Source organism: Rhinolophus sinicus, chromosome 16 (genome assembly GCF_057876585.1).
Source record: "Rhinolophus sinicus isolate RSI-liver-muscle chromosome 16, RSI-T2T, whole genome shotgun sequence".
Lineage (NCBI taxonomy): Eukaryota > Metazoa > Chordata > Mammalia > Chiroptera > Rhinolophidae > Rhinolophus > Rhinolophus sinicus.
In genome coordinates this window covers 137,264,840-137,278,764 of record NC_142516.1, presented here as the reverse complement: position 1 = coordinate 137,278,764, position 13,925 = coordinate 137,264,840, and the positions used below count along the sequence as shown (strand labels likewise).

The following is a 13,925-nucleotide window of genomic DNA, read 5'->3' as shown; positions in this document are numbered from 1 at the left end:
ATAAATTTATTAGTGGGGAAAAGAATACCATGTCTGGCAACACACACATATTTTTAAAATATATTTTCAGCAAAGCTTTGGAACTACAGATCAAACCCATCAGTTCTGGAACACAGTGTAGCGTAGGGTGGTGGACAGGCGCTCAGCCAGCCTGCCTGGGAGGGCTCTCCCAGCTCTTCTACTTAGTAGCTGTGTGGCCTTGGGCTACTGACTTGACCTCCCTGGGCCTCAGTTTCCTCATCCTAAAAGGGCGGTAACAGTAGCACCTCACTTGTAGGGCTGTTGGGAAGGCTACACAGGAAGGACTTTGAACAGAGCGCTTAGAACAGTGCATGCTGTACTTTATTAAATACACAAATGTACCCTAATTGGCAGAGCCAGTCCTTGTTTTCAAAGCACCCAATCAAATCAGACTTGCTTTTTGTCAGCAAGTGTTACGAATTATTTTTCAATTCAGACAAATGGGTGACTAGGCGTCTCCATGACAACCACTCACTTCTGAATTTACTTCTACACTGGACGCGGTGGTGGGCACAGACTAGAAATCCAGAAGTATGCGCCATCCTGGGTCTGTCTCTTGCTCCCCGCCTCGCGACTGAACGTCCGATTTCCAGGAAAACCTGAGGCAGCTGGAGGGCTGGGGGGAGGGAAGAAGGGGAGCAGGGTAAGGAGAAGGGACCAAAGGGGTTTGGGGAGGAGACCAGGGCAAGAGGGGGAGATGAGGGGAAGGAGACCGCGGGAAAAGGAAGAATGGGGCGGGGAGGGGGGGAGAGAAGGGAACGGGGTGGGGGGAGTAAAAAGGGGGCGTAGGAGGGGACAGAGGGAGGGAAGGGAGCCCGAGTGGGAAGGAAGCTGACTGATACCGACAGAAGGGGCGGAGGAGAAGGAGAAAGAGGGCGGCGCTCTGGGGCGGCAGATTCTGCGGCCACCGAGCACCTCGACTGTCGCTGTCGCACCAGGAGAGCCGACCTCACGCGCGTCGCCGAGGAGCAGCCACCTGGCGCGCCGCGGAGGAGCAGGCCGGGGATGCAGCAGCCGGCGCTGCCAGTGCCCGGGCCCCTGGCCCTGTTGGACACCACAGGTGAGCGCGGAGGGAGCATCTCCCGGCGCCCACGGGTCCCAGCCCGCCCCAGAACGCAGAGCCAGTCCTTCCCGCTTCCTTGGAGCTTTATCTGTGGGACCTGTGCACTGACACAGGCCTGTCATTCACACTGTCTCCCCCTTTCTTCTCTCCTCTGCCTTTTTTCTGTATGTAGCCCTGAATTTGTCTGTCTCCCTTCCTGTCTCTTCCCTACTAGCTTTCCTTATGAACAACAGAGCACAATACATATGAATGGGACAATCCAATCTGCACTCCTTTCTGTCTCTTATACCCTAGTTCAGTATCGAAAAATTTCTAGGAAAAAGTTCATTTCAACGAGGCAGGTAGGTTCATCTTGCTTGAAAGTGACAAGGGTGCTTACTGCTTTTTTCGGTGTTATTCTGCCTCCTCCACAGACTTCTCCCCCATAAATTCTCGGAATCTCTAATTCTTTGATTTCCGGAATCAAGCCTGATGCAGCCTGGAAGCCAGGCGAGGGGTGGAGGAGACAGGAAACCTGTTGCACATTCACAGTTTGGGGAGCCGGCCTTGGTTTTCTACCAGGAAGTGGCCAGGATGGGAATAGCGCTGGGTGTGTTTTCCTGAAGGGGAGAGGGCAGGGAAGATTTTGAAAAGAAAAGGAAAAAAAAAAAAAAGTTCCACAGTAAGGGATGCTCTGACAGCTGGAATGAGGGATCGGATGATGTTTCCGGGGCCCAGCCGCTTATTCAGAAATGATCCAATCAAAAACTGAGGTTGTTTAACTTCACAACCCTGTTTGGAGTATCTCTTTTTAAAAACCAGATTCGTAATGTTTGATTTTAAAACAATAATCAAGGACTCTGGTTTCTTTCACAAACAGGTCTATATCCCCCACTCTCTAAAGCAAATTGCTCTATGGCAAAACTTATTTACATATGTTTTCATCCTCCAGGAAACAAATTACTTATTAGTGATTAATAATAATAACTGTCTGTTATTAACTTGTTATTACTATATTATTACACTGGAATGACTTACATGATGGTTTAAAAATAGCATTTGATTTTGTTTTCTCTTCTGAGGAGGAATTATAAATTAAAAACACACTAGGCATTTGTCTTTCATGTAAAAACAGTAAACATTAGTGTAGCTGAGAGGGATTTAGAGGTATTTTCTACTTATAGTTCTGTGTTCACCACCTTGGGCATGTATTTCATTAAAATCAGAAAAAAGGGAAATTGATGGCTGAGGTGCACATCATTTTGCCTTGGTCTACTTTTCCTGGGACTGTCACTTTCCCTCCATGACTGGGTGTCCCAACATGATTAAAAGAGCTCATTTTTCTAGCAGGCAGACGATGACTTGGAATCCTCCCCAGTCTTTGTGACATCCCCTTTCCCTTTCTGGCTCTACTAAGAGGAGAAAGTGCTAAGGGACAGAGACAGAATCTGCCACCACACTCCACTGCTCCCCCACCCCCCATCCTTGCACTTCTTCCAGACATGACCAAGTTTTCACAGGATCTGTGATTTAGCAACTCCCACCAAGGCAAGTAGGGGCAGGAAACTGGAGGGTCTAATGAGAAGTGACAAGGTGATATTCTGAGATATTCTGGATAGGATGCACCAGGAAACAGACTGGAGTTTAGAAAAACAGTAAGATAGGTGAGACGTAGCTGTTGTCCCTTTCAAATTCACGTGTCAGAACTGCTCCCCTCAACTCCCAGTTGGAGAAGCACTGGTGAAGAATAACTATGCCATCTTAACATTAACACGACCCATGGATAATGTAGTCATGAATGCCATAATTAATATGTTCATTATGTTCATAAAATATATTCTGTCACTGGATCCTTCCTTGTAACAGTCTCAAGAGCTGGGTAAAGCAGGTGGTTATCATGATCTCCACTTCCCATATCCGGAAAATTAGAGATCATTCATTCATTCAACATAGGAGATATAACTATCTCCTAGTTTGAACTGGATCTAAGGATCCAGGGCCGAACAAGACAGACACAGCTCCTGCTCTTCGGGAATTCTCCTCTGCTGGGCTCAGAGAGGAGGAATGGCTGCCCAAGTTCACAGAATTGGTCGGAGCAGGTCCTGAACAGTGGGTACCATCCATGCACGCTGCCACCATGGTTATATACCTAATAGTAGATTTTTTAATTAACAGGGCACTGTCATAAGAGTGCTTCGATTGTAACCATGAATGCACGTAATAATATTCTCGCTAATGGGACAGCAGAATTTAGGGAACAATTCAGGTAATTCTAGTTGTCTTCCTCCAATTCAAAACCCCTTTTCTCTCTAAAACCTGATTTAAAATGCATGTCTTATGGCAATTATAGATATCTTATTTATTCTTGAGTTAATTTCTTGTTTTTTTCTTTTTCTTTTTTGCAATATCCTATATTTATAAAGAATATGGTCAGGATTTTTCTTTTTGTTATCTCTGTTTTACCTGGAGTCAAAATATGACAATATGTGTCGTTAGAATAAGCTTGTTCAGAGCCATTCCTTCCCAGTGTCCCATATAAATTATCCTGGCTGTCTTTCTACCTTATATTAACCTTGGAACCTATGGTAGAAATGTTGACAAAAAGGGATAGCTCACACCTCCTGCTTTTCATCATGTAACAGTTTCAGAGGAAAAGTCAGACTTGGGAAAAAGTGGTGAAATGGTAAAGTTATATTAAAAATAGTTCATAGAAAGACTTTCATGCGCTCAAAAGAGATAAATGTAATGCTTTACTCTGTGATTGGCATGTCAGAATGTCACTAATGAAATTGGCAAGGGCTGACCAAATGCTGTCAACCTAGTGGATCTGATGATTCTCCCCATTCATCATGCAACGTCCCTGAGGGGATGAATCAAAACAGAGCCATGAGCTTTAAGAACCAGCATATAGTCGAAGGGTTTCTGCAGACAGATTCCCCCAGAGAGCTAAGAGATGAGGCCCATAAAATATTACAGCTGTGATTTGAAGCACATGCTGAGACATCTAGTTAATTATTTGGGGCATAATAGATGTACAATGCACTTAATTTAGAAAAATAGCAAAACAAAATCATTTGAGGAAGAGGGCATTGTCTGATAATTTTATCAAATACTTAGTCCCATAAAATTTAGTTTTAGGCATCCTATTGCTCTTAAAACACATTTTAACAATCAAAACATTGGAATGGGAATTTAAGAAAAAAACAGTCAAGCAAGAATAGCTGAAGAGGAAATGGCACTAATTAAAAGCAATTGGCATTTGTCTCCGTTCATAGATGGAGGTTGGTAAGGGTAATCTGGAAAATGGGAGAGGTTACTTCTCTGGTCATGACTGAATGAGAAAAGAGAGTTAGACTGCTCTGGAAAAAGCTCAAGTCGCTACCCACTTACTAGATAGTATTATCATTAATATGATTATTTTATGAACTTCCACAGTTCACTATGTAGAAGATACATTTTTAACTTTCGTGTCTTTTTTAAAAAATCAATTTACCTACCTTTCTAAAATTAACCAGAGGAGAATTTCACCCATGGAGAGACTTCTTTTTTTTCTCTTTCTCACTCATTCTCATAGTGACTTTGCCATTTCAGTCCTCTGTTTCCCCAAAGACACCCTAGATCTGCTGCCATCGTCCCGGGAATTACTGATCTGTCTGACTCTGGGGCAAACTACCTTATACATATATCCTTGGTCAGACTTTAAACAAATTCAAGAAAAAAAATCATTGTTCTTTGCATGCACATTTCTTTGTAAGTAAGATGCTGTAAATAGTAAACAAGGGAAAATCCACTGTAGGGACCTCCCAGAGCATGTGCGAACGCACTGTTTCCCAAAGAGCATAAACTATCTGCTTGCACTTGGGGCTGTAGGGCACTCCTAGAAATGCTTCATTCACACTCAACAATTCTTATATATTTATAATAAAAACTACTAGGAAACAACAATGAAAATAGCAATTTAACAAAAATCAGATAAAGCTACATCCTTTTGCTTGTAGATGAAGAAACTCTTTCCAAAGCTTGTACAAAGACTGTAAGTTTATCTTCTGTTTTGTGAGGTTAAATTTTACTTCAAAACTTTTACTTTCTCCTTAAAAGTAGTTAACCCTGCAATTCCCCTTGTAGAAATTTATCCTAAAAATGTGATTAGAGATGACAGAAAGATTTATACACAAAGATATTTATCATGTGGTGGTTGTTAAAAATATATAGACTTTATTTTTCAGAGTAGTTTTAGGTTCAGAGCAAAATTGAGGGAAAGATACAGAGTTCCCATATCTCTGACCCCACATGCACAGCCTCCCCCATTATCAACACCCCCACCAGAGTGGGACATTTGTTACAATCCATGAGCCTACATTGACAGGTCATTACCACCCAGAGTCCATAGTGTACATTAGGGTCTACTCTTGGTGGTGTACATTCTGTGGGTTTAGAAAAATGTATAATGACATGTATCCACCATTACAGTGTCACACAGAGTAATTTCACGGCTCTAAAATTCCCGTGTTCCACCTAGTCATCCCTCCAAATTGTGTTTTAATAATACAAACTTAGAAATAATCCAAAGATACAACAGTAGGGATAGGTTAACTGACACATATGTTTAGTGGATTACACTATTATGAATAAGAATTATGTTTAGAAAACTATCTCAGAAGTTGAACAAATTCTTACAGTTCATTAAATGAAAAAAAAACAAAACTAGATTTTTAAACATTTTGGTGCCAATTTAAGAAAGACCATAATGTTATATGGCCACATGCCAATTATGGGTTATGGCGTTATTGCAAATTTTATTTTTTCCGTATTTTCCTGTACTTTATAAATGTTCTACAAAAAGTAACTACTGCTTTTATGAGCAGAATAAGAACCATACATTTTAAATATAAAGCAGTCTTCCTTTCCCTTGTAAGAATGTCATTATCACTTTGGTAATATTTTCCAACCGCAATTAGGGTTGGTTTTTAGTTCCAAAATATAATGAGAGGAGTGGCACAAATTCCTGAGGTAACTGAAACAAGTTAGATGTGGGGAGAAAGAAGGGAAGTGTGAAGCTGGGAAGAGAGAAGACAGATGGGGAGATAATCCAAGAATGCTGGAGCTGGAGAGGCTTCAGGATTGCCTGGCAAATGTGCCCCAGCTCCTTCCTCCCGTGTCCGGGGAAGACATAATTAACCAGTCAAGGCACCTCTCAGATACTCTGGCGTACCTCGCGTACCTGGACTTGAGTTAGAACTTCCTCACACTCTCCCATACAGCAGCAGGTACAGGAAGCGACTTGCTTCTGCTCACATAGCAGGCAGGGCCTGTCCTCTCGATAAGAGTGCGGCAGTGGGCTGGGCACCAGGCCACACAGGGTGATGTTTGGCCAGTGTTCTCAGGACAGAGCACGTCAAGAGGGACGGTGGGCCTCGGGATGGCTGTGTTGACTGGAGGGACATGAGGTGGGGAGAATCACTAGTATGTGCTGCGTTCAGAATCATTAGGGGGTGCAGCAGAACCCGTCTCCGCGGGATGTGGCCTGTGGGGTGGTTGTGGGCAGTCAGCGTCATCTCTGCTGCTGTGCGTCCACTCGTGCATCCACTCATGGGTCTGTTCCTTACTCTTCCCCTCAATGCTTATTCAGCCAAACCTCTGCAGAAGCTGCCATGGTGGGAGTGGGAGCCCAATGCCAGGGCATGTCTGAAAGGCTTACATGACGGATGTGGCACGTGACTGGCCCCTGGGCGCTGTAATCAGGACAATTTTATGGTTGAAGTGGAGTGGCCTTTTGAAGTGAGGGCCGTGACAGGGCCTAGAGGCCTTATTTACCCAGTGCTCTTGTTGAGGGGTGCACTGTGCCATTGTCAGTGGGCCGCCCCCTTAGGGAAGGTTCTGCCTTTTACTGCATGGCCAGGGCTGCCAGGATGGTCCATCCTCATAGGCGTGAGCCTTCAGAGCAGGTATTATTCTATCCAACCTTTTTCTTCTGTAGTTTGCTCTCAACGCAACAACCACAGTGCTGCAGAAATCAGAAAAAAAGAAAACCAGAGCACCTCCCTCCTCTGCTCAAAACCCTGCAACAGCCCAACTCTCTCAGGGTACAGCTAGGGGCTGTGGACGCAGCGAGAAACCTGTGTTCTTGGGGAGGCAGAGAGAGGAGCGTGTAATGGAAGGAACTCTGGAGCCAGAAGGCTGGGGTTTGAATCCCAGATACTCACACCTGAGCCTGAAGAGGATGGGCCAGGGCATGCAGAGCAGAGCCTTGCAGGTAACCTTGGGGACAGGACACTGTGCAGAGAGGAGCCCCTCCTGCCACCATCCCACCATCCTGAGGCCCTGGGAGCTGTAGGCAGACCTGGGCCCGATACCTTCTGCTGGCTGGTTGGGAGCTGGTGGTTTATAATTGTAGTGAGTGAATCTATCTCATCTCCTCCAGGATGAAGGTGATATAGGTGGTTGTGGATGAGCTTCTCAGGAGAAGTATCTTCCCAAGGGTCTGGAGGAAGTGTTGACTTTGAGAGGGGTGCTGGTGAAGGAAGACAGCGGGTCTCGCATACGGTTCCCCTTGACCTCTGGAATGAAATGTCCTGAGACATACGCCCTTGCTGGGTCAGCTGGATAAAGACAGCACACTCAGATCTAGTCAAATTCTTCTGAGTTTGCGCATTGATTTAGAGTTTTGTGTAATTTATTTCCGAGTATGTAATAATTCTATTCTTGGGTGTTGTAACGTTGACTTGCCATGAAGCCTTGCTGTTAAAACTGCAGAAGTGTAAATCTTTGGAGGTAAACTTTCTGGAGTGTGAAAAATGTCTGCATGCCAGCAATTCAGGTGGTCATCTGAGCTAGTGATTATAATCAAATATGCTGCCTCTTCCCCCATTAAGCACGCACACACACACACACACACACACACACACACACACACACGATTTAAAACCTTTGGCATGGGAAGAAACATCATGTTTTCCTTTCATCCCCTCTTTTGTTTTGCAGTCCTGGGATCATGATGGTTAAATGTCAGTACCCTTGAGCTGGGCGCTGACAGAGGGGAGAACAATGGGCTTGAGTCCCAGGCTCTAGGACCAAGAGGCCTTCCAGAGCCTGCTGGGTTCAGAGAGAAGGGCCACGTGGATCCCGAATGCACTCGTGTTGGCTTGGACCCCCTTCCTGAACCCTGACCCTTTCTAACAGCTTCCTCGTTTGTCCTCCTCGCAGAGGGGTTTGTGAGAAGAAAGAAGATTTCCCTTTGGTTTGTGGGGTCTCTGCTGGTGTTGTCTGTCTTCATCCTGACCATCGGCCTCGCTGCTACCACTAGGACAGAGAACGTGACTGTTGGGGGCTACTACCCAGGGATCATTGTGAGTGTCGTGGTCCCAGGGTCTGCGGGTGGGGCACCGGGCACCACAGATTGCTGTGGGGGGTGGTGACATAGTCTGCTCTAGCTCCACAGAGCCGGAGGTTTAGGGCATGGGGACTTGTGTTGGTGGCTGTGGTTAGCAGAGTAATGACCCCAAAGGCAACCCTGTCCTCCCCGGGATCTGTGAATGTGGTGGGCTACCGGCAGTGGGGATGCCAAGGCTGCTAGTTCGCTGCTTTCAAGAGGGAGTGAGGACCCTGCATTGTTCAGCTGGATCGGTGTTAGCACAGGTCCTTAGGAGAGGAGGAGGGCCTGGGAGAGGCGTCAGAGCCGTGCGGTGGGAGAGGTTGATGATGGAAGGAGCCACGAACCAAGGAGTGTGACGGCTCTGGACACAGGAAGGGCCTGGCCCAAACTCTCCCCTAGAACTTCCAGAGGGAACCGGCCTGTGACACCTGGATTTTGTCCCCATGAGACCAAGCTGACCAGAGTAGTCCTCGGAAAACAGACATGTAGCTTTTTGCCAAGGAGGCTGGATTGAAGATCACGTGAATCCTGCTATCACGTGGGAACAACAGTAAAATGGCAGCTAAACACATCTGGCAAGAAGCGATCACCTGAATTCAGAATTATCAAGATTTTTTTGACCTATGAACTCACATCCATTTCCACAGCAATAAAATTTGCTCCAAGGGTTTGCATTGTGCATAGGGAGCGCCTGTGAAATTGCCTTGTATGTCAGCTGTGATGCCCCAAAAATGCACCAGAACCTTGAGCTGCTGTGTTTAGCACCTAAAGTGCCTAAACCAAGATTTTTAAAAAATGAAGCTTATTTAATCATATTACTCTCACCAAAAGTATTATCAAGATTAGTAATAATACCGATAACATTTTTAGTAAAGATGAAAGGGTTTTGGTACTCTTAATATTTAAAAATATTTTACAAATATTGTTCATTCCATCTTTATATTATCCTTTATTTTTATTTTTTGTCTGCTTTATGTCTCAATGTTATCTACCTATATATAATTTATGAGTAAACGTATACCGGGGATGCCAAAAAAATGTATATAAGTGGACACTTTGGTCAACGTTGCTCAAGCAGTAGTTCACCGTAATCAGAAGTGTCTGGATGCTGATGGTAACCACTTTGAGCACCTCTTGTAATTGCAAAAGTCAAACGTGAGTTGTATTCATCTTTTGTTATCGGTATATATTGAGTATTACCATTTTAATACAGTTTTCCTTTCTTAAAATGTGTATACAAATTTTTGGCACCTTCTATATAAATAGTGTCTGCAGAAAAAGTTTAATCAGTGAAATCTCATGAAGCTGATGTCATGTGGAGATTCCGCTTTTCTGCCATGTGTCCTGGATGGGAAGGGGAGCCCGGAATTTGGGGGGGTGGGGGTGGTTAGTGGCTATGAGGATGCATCCTCATAAATTACTTGCAAAGTTTCAAGATCAGTGTTGAGTAGTAGTTTTTTGCTTGTTCTTCGAGCTTCACTTACTCAGGATTCCCCACCTTAAGAATATCCGAGGTGCTCTGTAAAGGACCTGATTCCTGGGCCGTGACCAGCATGAAATGAGCTTCAGCCCAGATGGTTCTGAAAGTAGACTATGGAGACGGTAGATAACATTCACTTAAAGAAAATGTGGATAAAAGTCACTTCCATGGAGATCCTGCATCCAACTTGGAGACTTACAGCAAAGAGCAGATCCCAGGAAGAAACTGGGACTAAACACCTCAACATTTTGGAAAGAGGATTTTTTTTCAAGTCCAAAAAAGTAGAACTTAGTGAAACTTAATAGATATATTTTAATACATTTGTGTTGAAGTGGAATTTTGATAATTTTGAACTGTGGAGTTAGACTGTGATATTTTGAAATTCCATACAAAGAAAACATTTCTTTCTCCTACTCCTTGAGAATTCTTAAATTATTGGTAAAAACTACATCTGTGCTTACATGTCCCTCTCCATACGTATAATCACAGAGAATGACACCTGTAGACATACATAGGTCTGATTTTTTAGTGCATTAAATTTGATACCATGGCTTTAGAGATTTCACAGTTGCACAGGTCAGCTGGTTAGCTGTCCCCAGCCTGGCCCCAATGGTTACTCAGAAGTCCAATGAGCAGGGTTCACCTGCCACATGAGAGTGGCTCCATTGCAGGGTCCCAGGCAGCAGTCTTCCATTGTCTGTGAGAGCTTGTCACGAGCTGCTCCGAGCAACGTCATTCGTGGGCGTTGCTGAAACTCTGCATTCCTCAAGCTGCGGGGAGGCAATATTTAAGAAATTCTTCCACTAGGTAGGCATAGGAGGATGAGACATACCTGTGTCCCCTGGGCACACTCAGGTGGAGGGATCCCGGTGCCCAGCCCTCGGATCCTTTGTTTTGAGATGAAGACAGTCATGTGTATGTTTTCTCCAGCATCCCAGCATCACTTCCTCCAGGGAGGCCGAGATCTCGGCTCTCTCAAGGAACAAGAAGAATGATTCTCAGGCGTCTCTTGGCACCCTCCTTTTTCTTTCTCCTCTCCTTCCCTAAGGTTACCTGTCTGCCTGCTCACCTGAGTTAAAAGCTCATCTCTGATCAGTGTTTGTGGTGTCCATGGGTGACTGGCAACCTTTCTTTTGAAATACCCATGGTTCTAGTTTTCTAATATTTTACCTGAGGAGTTCTTCTCCAACTGTGGGATTGGGACAGGCCCAGGAGAAACATCAGGTGGGCCTCTCACCTGGTGATCAGATGCAGAAGATGGGCCGTGAGTGGTCTGGGCTACTGTGAAGAGGTGTCCTCTGTGAGGGGGATGGGGACACATAATGTTCTCTTCTCCTGTAATCAAGAGTTAACCTGATGTAAGAGTTAAAATGTTTGAACGTAGAAGATGAGATGGACCATGTCTCAGCAGTGTCTATTCCAATCATCCGCTTTGATGGAGCCCGAGAAGCCAACCCAATGTACATGAAGCCGTCTGCCACTCAGTGGTCAGAGCTTGGGGAGGTGGGGATGGCCGCCTTGGACCTTGGATCGAGTGTTTTAAGGGTGGCAGTCTCCTGTGCATTGTTTACTGTTAAACATCAGCATCAAGCCTGCAGGCATGCTAACCAGATGCTTCCTCCCTTGGTTTTTCTTTGCTCTCAGCTGGGCTTCGGATCTTTCTTAGGAATTATTGGTATCAACCTGGTGGAGAATCGAAGGCAAATGGTAAGAACGTACATTGTTTTTTTCAAATAGCAATATTTCATCTTTTTAAAAATTTTTCTATGGCTGAGTAGTATGGGATTGTTTTCTTAACTTACATTTTTGAGGTTATTTGCAAGTGTATAAAAATACAGTTGATTTTTCTATGTTGGTCTTGTATCCTGCAACCCTGTTGAACTCATTTATTAGTTCTAATAGTTTTTTAGTGGAGTCCTTAGGATTTTCCATCTATAAGATTATGTCACCTGCAAATAGAGATCGTTTTGCTTCTTTTTTTCCAGTCTGGATACTGGAGGTCCATTTCTATGGCTTTTCGTTAAAAAAAAAAAAAAAGTGGAGGCCTTGGAGTCAAAGGAGGAAAATCCAGAAGTGACAGCAGTTGTCAGAGCAGTGAGGGGTCCACAACCCTAAGTTTCCCTTTATGTAGGGGGCCACCCAGGTTTCTCAGAGCAGAGCCTTCTGACCATGTTATTTGTGATGCCTATAGCTGCCTTTTCAGGGAAAGCATTCTTCCAAGGCTAACTTTGTGTGGTAAACATATATTTCACTATCTAACATTTAATTTAATATTTATGAAAGCCAAAACCTGTGTCTACAATTAGTAGCTGTGTGATCTTGGGAAACTTACTTGACCATATTGAACCTTAGTTTCTTCATTTTCAGTTTTGTTGGGAGCATGTGGGTTAACGCAAGTGAGAACCCCTAGTACAGCGCTGACCCATAACAGGTGTTCAGAGAATAGTCGCCGTCGTTATAGACTGTATTTCAGCACATAGGTTAGTCAGAACATTCAAGTTGTTTCAAAAGGAGACAATAGCTGGCTGAGAAAACGTCAGCTAAAAAGAAAGTGCTTGTATTTCAAAGGCATCTAAATATAAAGAATGCTTTCTTTTTTCTTGATTTCTTTTTCTTTTAGTTTTTTATTACAGAAAAATTTAAACATATTCAAAAGTAGACAGACTGGTGTAATGAACCCCTCTGTACCCATCTCCCAACTTCATCAACTGTTGACTCAGGGCCAACCTCCTTTCATCTCCCCCCCATTTCTTCCCTTCTCATATTATTTGGAAGCAAATCCTAGACATAGTATCATTTCATCTGTGATGATATCATTACATGGTATCATTTCACTCTGTTCAATTTAAGGGGTGGAATCTAATCATTAGAAGTGGCTTCACCATTATCTCTGCCCATTATTATGTTAGTCTTCAGTGATATCCAAAGAATGTTCCAAATTGAGTCAGCATTCGGTATTTTTCCATTCATGAATGAGTTATTACTTTCTCCTCACCCAAACAGACATACGAATCATTGATTTCATCAATAGCTTTATAGTCTAGCATGGTCAAAAGCGATCAATGGCCAAAGATGGAGAAGTTAAGGGACTAAGAAGTGTGTTAACTGCTGAGTGACCCCTCCCACCATATCTGTGCACATGTGAACACCCCCCACACACACACACTCACACACAGAGACACAGACAGAGAGAGGAATTCTTCTAGATTATAGTTTAAAATCCACTGAATCAGAAGAACCAATGGGACTAATAAGAATAACTTATATATTAAAACACATTTTCTTCAGAGGGTTAGGTTGTCAGCCTTTGGCTGTCTGGTCTATAGATAACCGGTTTTTTCCTGTTCTGTTGAGTGTTACAGTGAGGGTATCCCTACTTATCTTCCTCCCCACTCTTCTGCCTAATGTCTCTGCTTCGGGTCTTGACATCACGGGAATCTCATCAGCCTTACTGGGGGATGTCCAGCCCTTTACCTTCTCATACAGAAGCCCCGACGGTCTTCGCCACTCCCAGGACTGAGTTGGGTGGGGCTGAAATACAGGAACTACACAGGGCTAGACCACTGCACTGGGAGGATGTGAAGGTCATCAGGTAGGAAAGCTGCCAATGTCCACAGTGAACCATTTAGAGGCTGAGCAGTTGGCGCTGGGCCTGTGCTTGACCTCTGCTGTTCTGGCGGGCAGGGGAGGGAGGGCGGCAGCCCGGTCACACCCCATTCATCCTCAGTCTCCCACACCCCATCAGGAGCCTGGACACAGATATAGGGCGCCCCTCATGGGTGTCAGTTCATCTCAGAATGTGGTCCCTGCTGGCCTGCCCGATATTCCAAGGGTGAGCCCTCCCTGCAGTGTCTCACCAGGTAACTAATACTTTCTTCACCCTTCTCCACTCCACTGCTTGGGCCGCACCTGTAGGGGATGGGCTGAAGGACAAGGGACCGTGAGTGACACCTTCTCCTGATGACACTGCCACGTATACCTTTCCAGAAGTTTGGTTAATTTTGAGAGAA

At 44.5% G+C, this 13,925-nt stretch overlaps 1 protein-coding gene across 1 annotated transcript in view; it reads left to right on the top strand.

The window, feature by feature from the left end:
* The first annotated feature begins 880 nt into the window (after positions 1-880).
* The window catches only part of TMEM255B (transmembrane protein 255B), a 35,846-nt gene continuing 22,801 nt past the window's right edge, over positions 881-13,925 (top strand). The window contains exons 1-3 of the mRNA XM_019742041.3: positions 881-1,081; positions 8,267-8,409; positions 11,560-11,622. Of these exons, the coding sequence (XP_019597600.3) occupies positions 1,027-1,081; positions 8,267-8,409; positions 11,560-11,622 (261 nt within the window). The 5' untranslated portion in view covers positions 881-1,026. The remainder of the gene's footprint in view (positions 1,082-8,266; positions 8,410-11,559; positions 11,623-13,925) is intronic.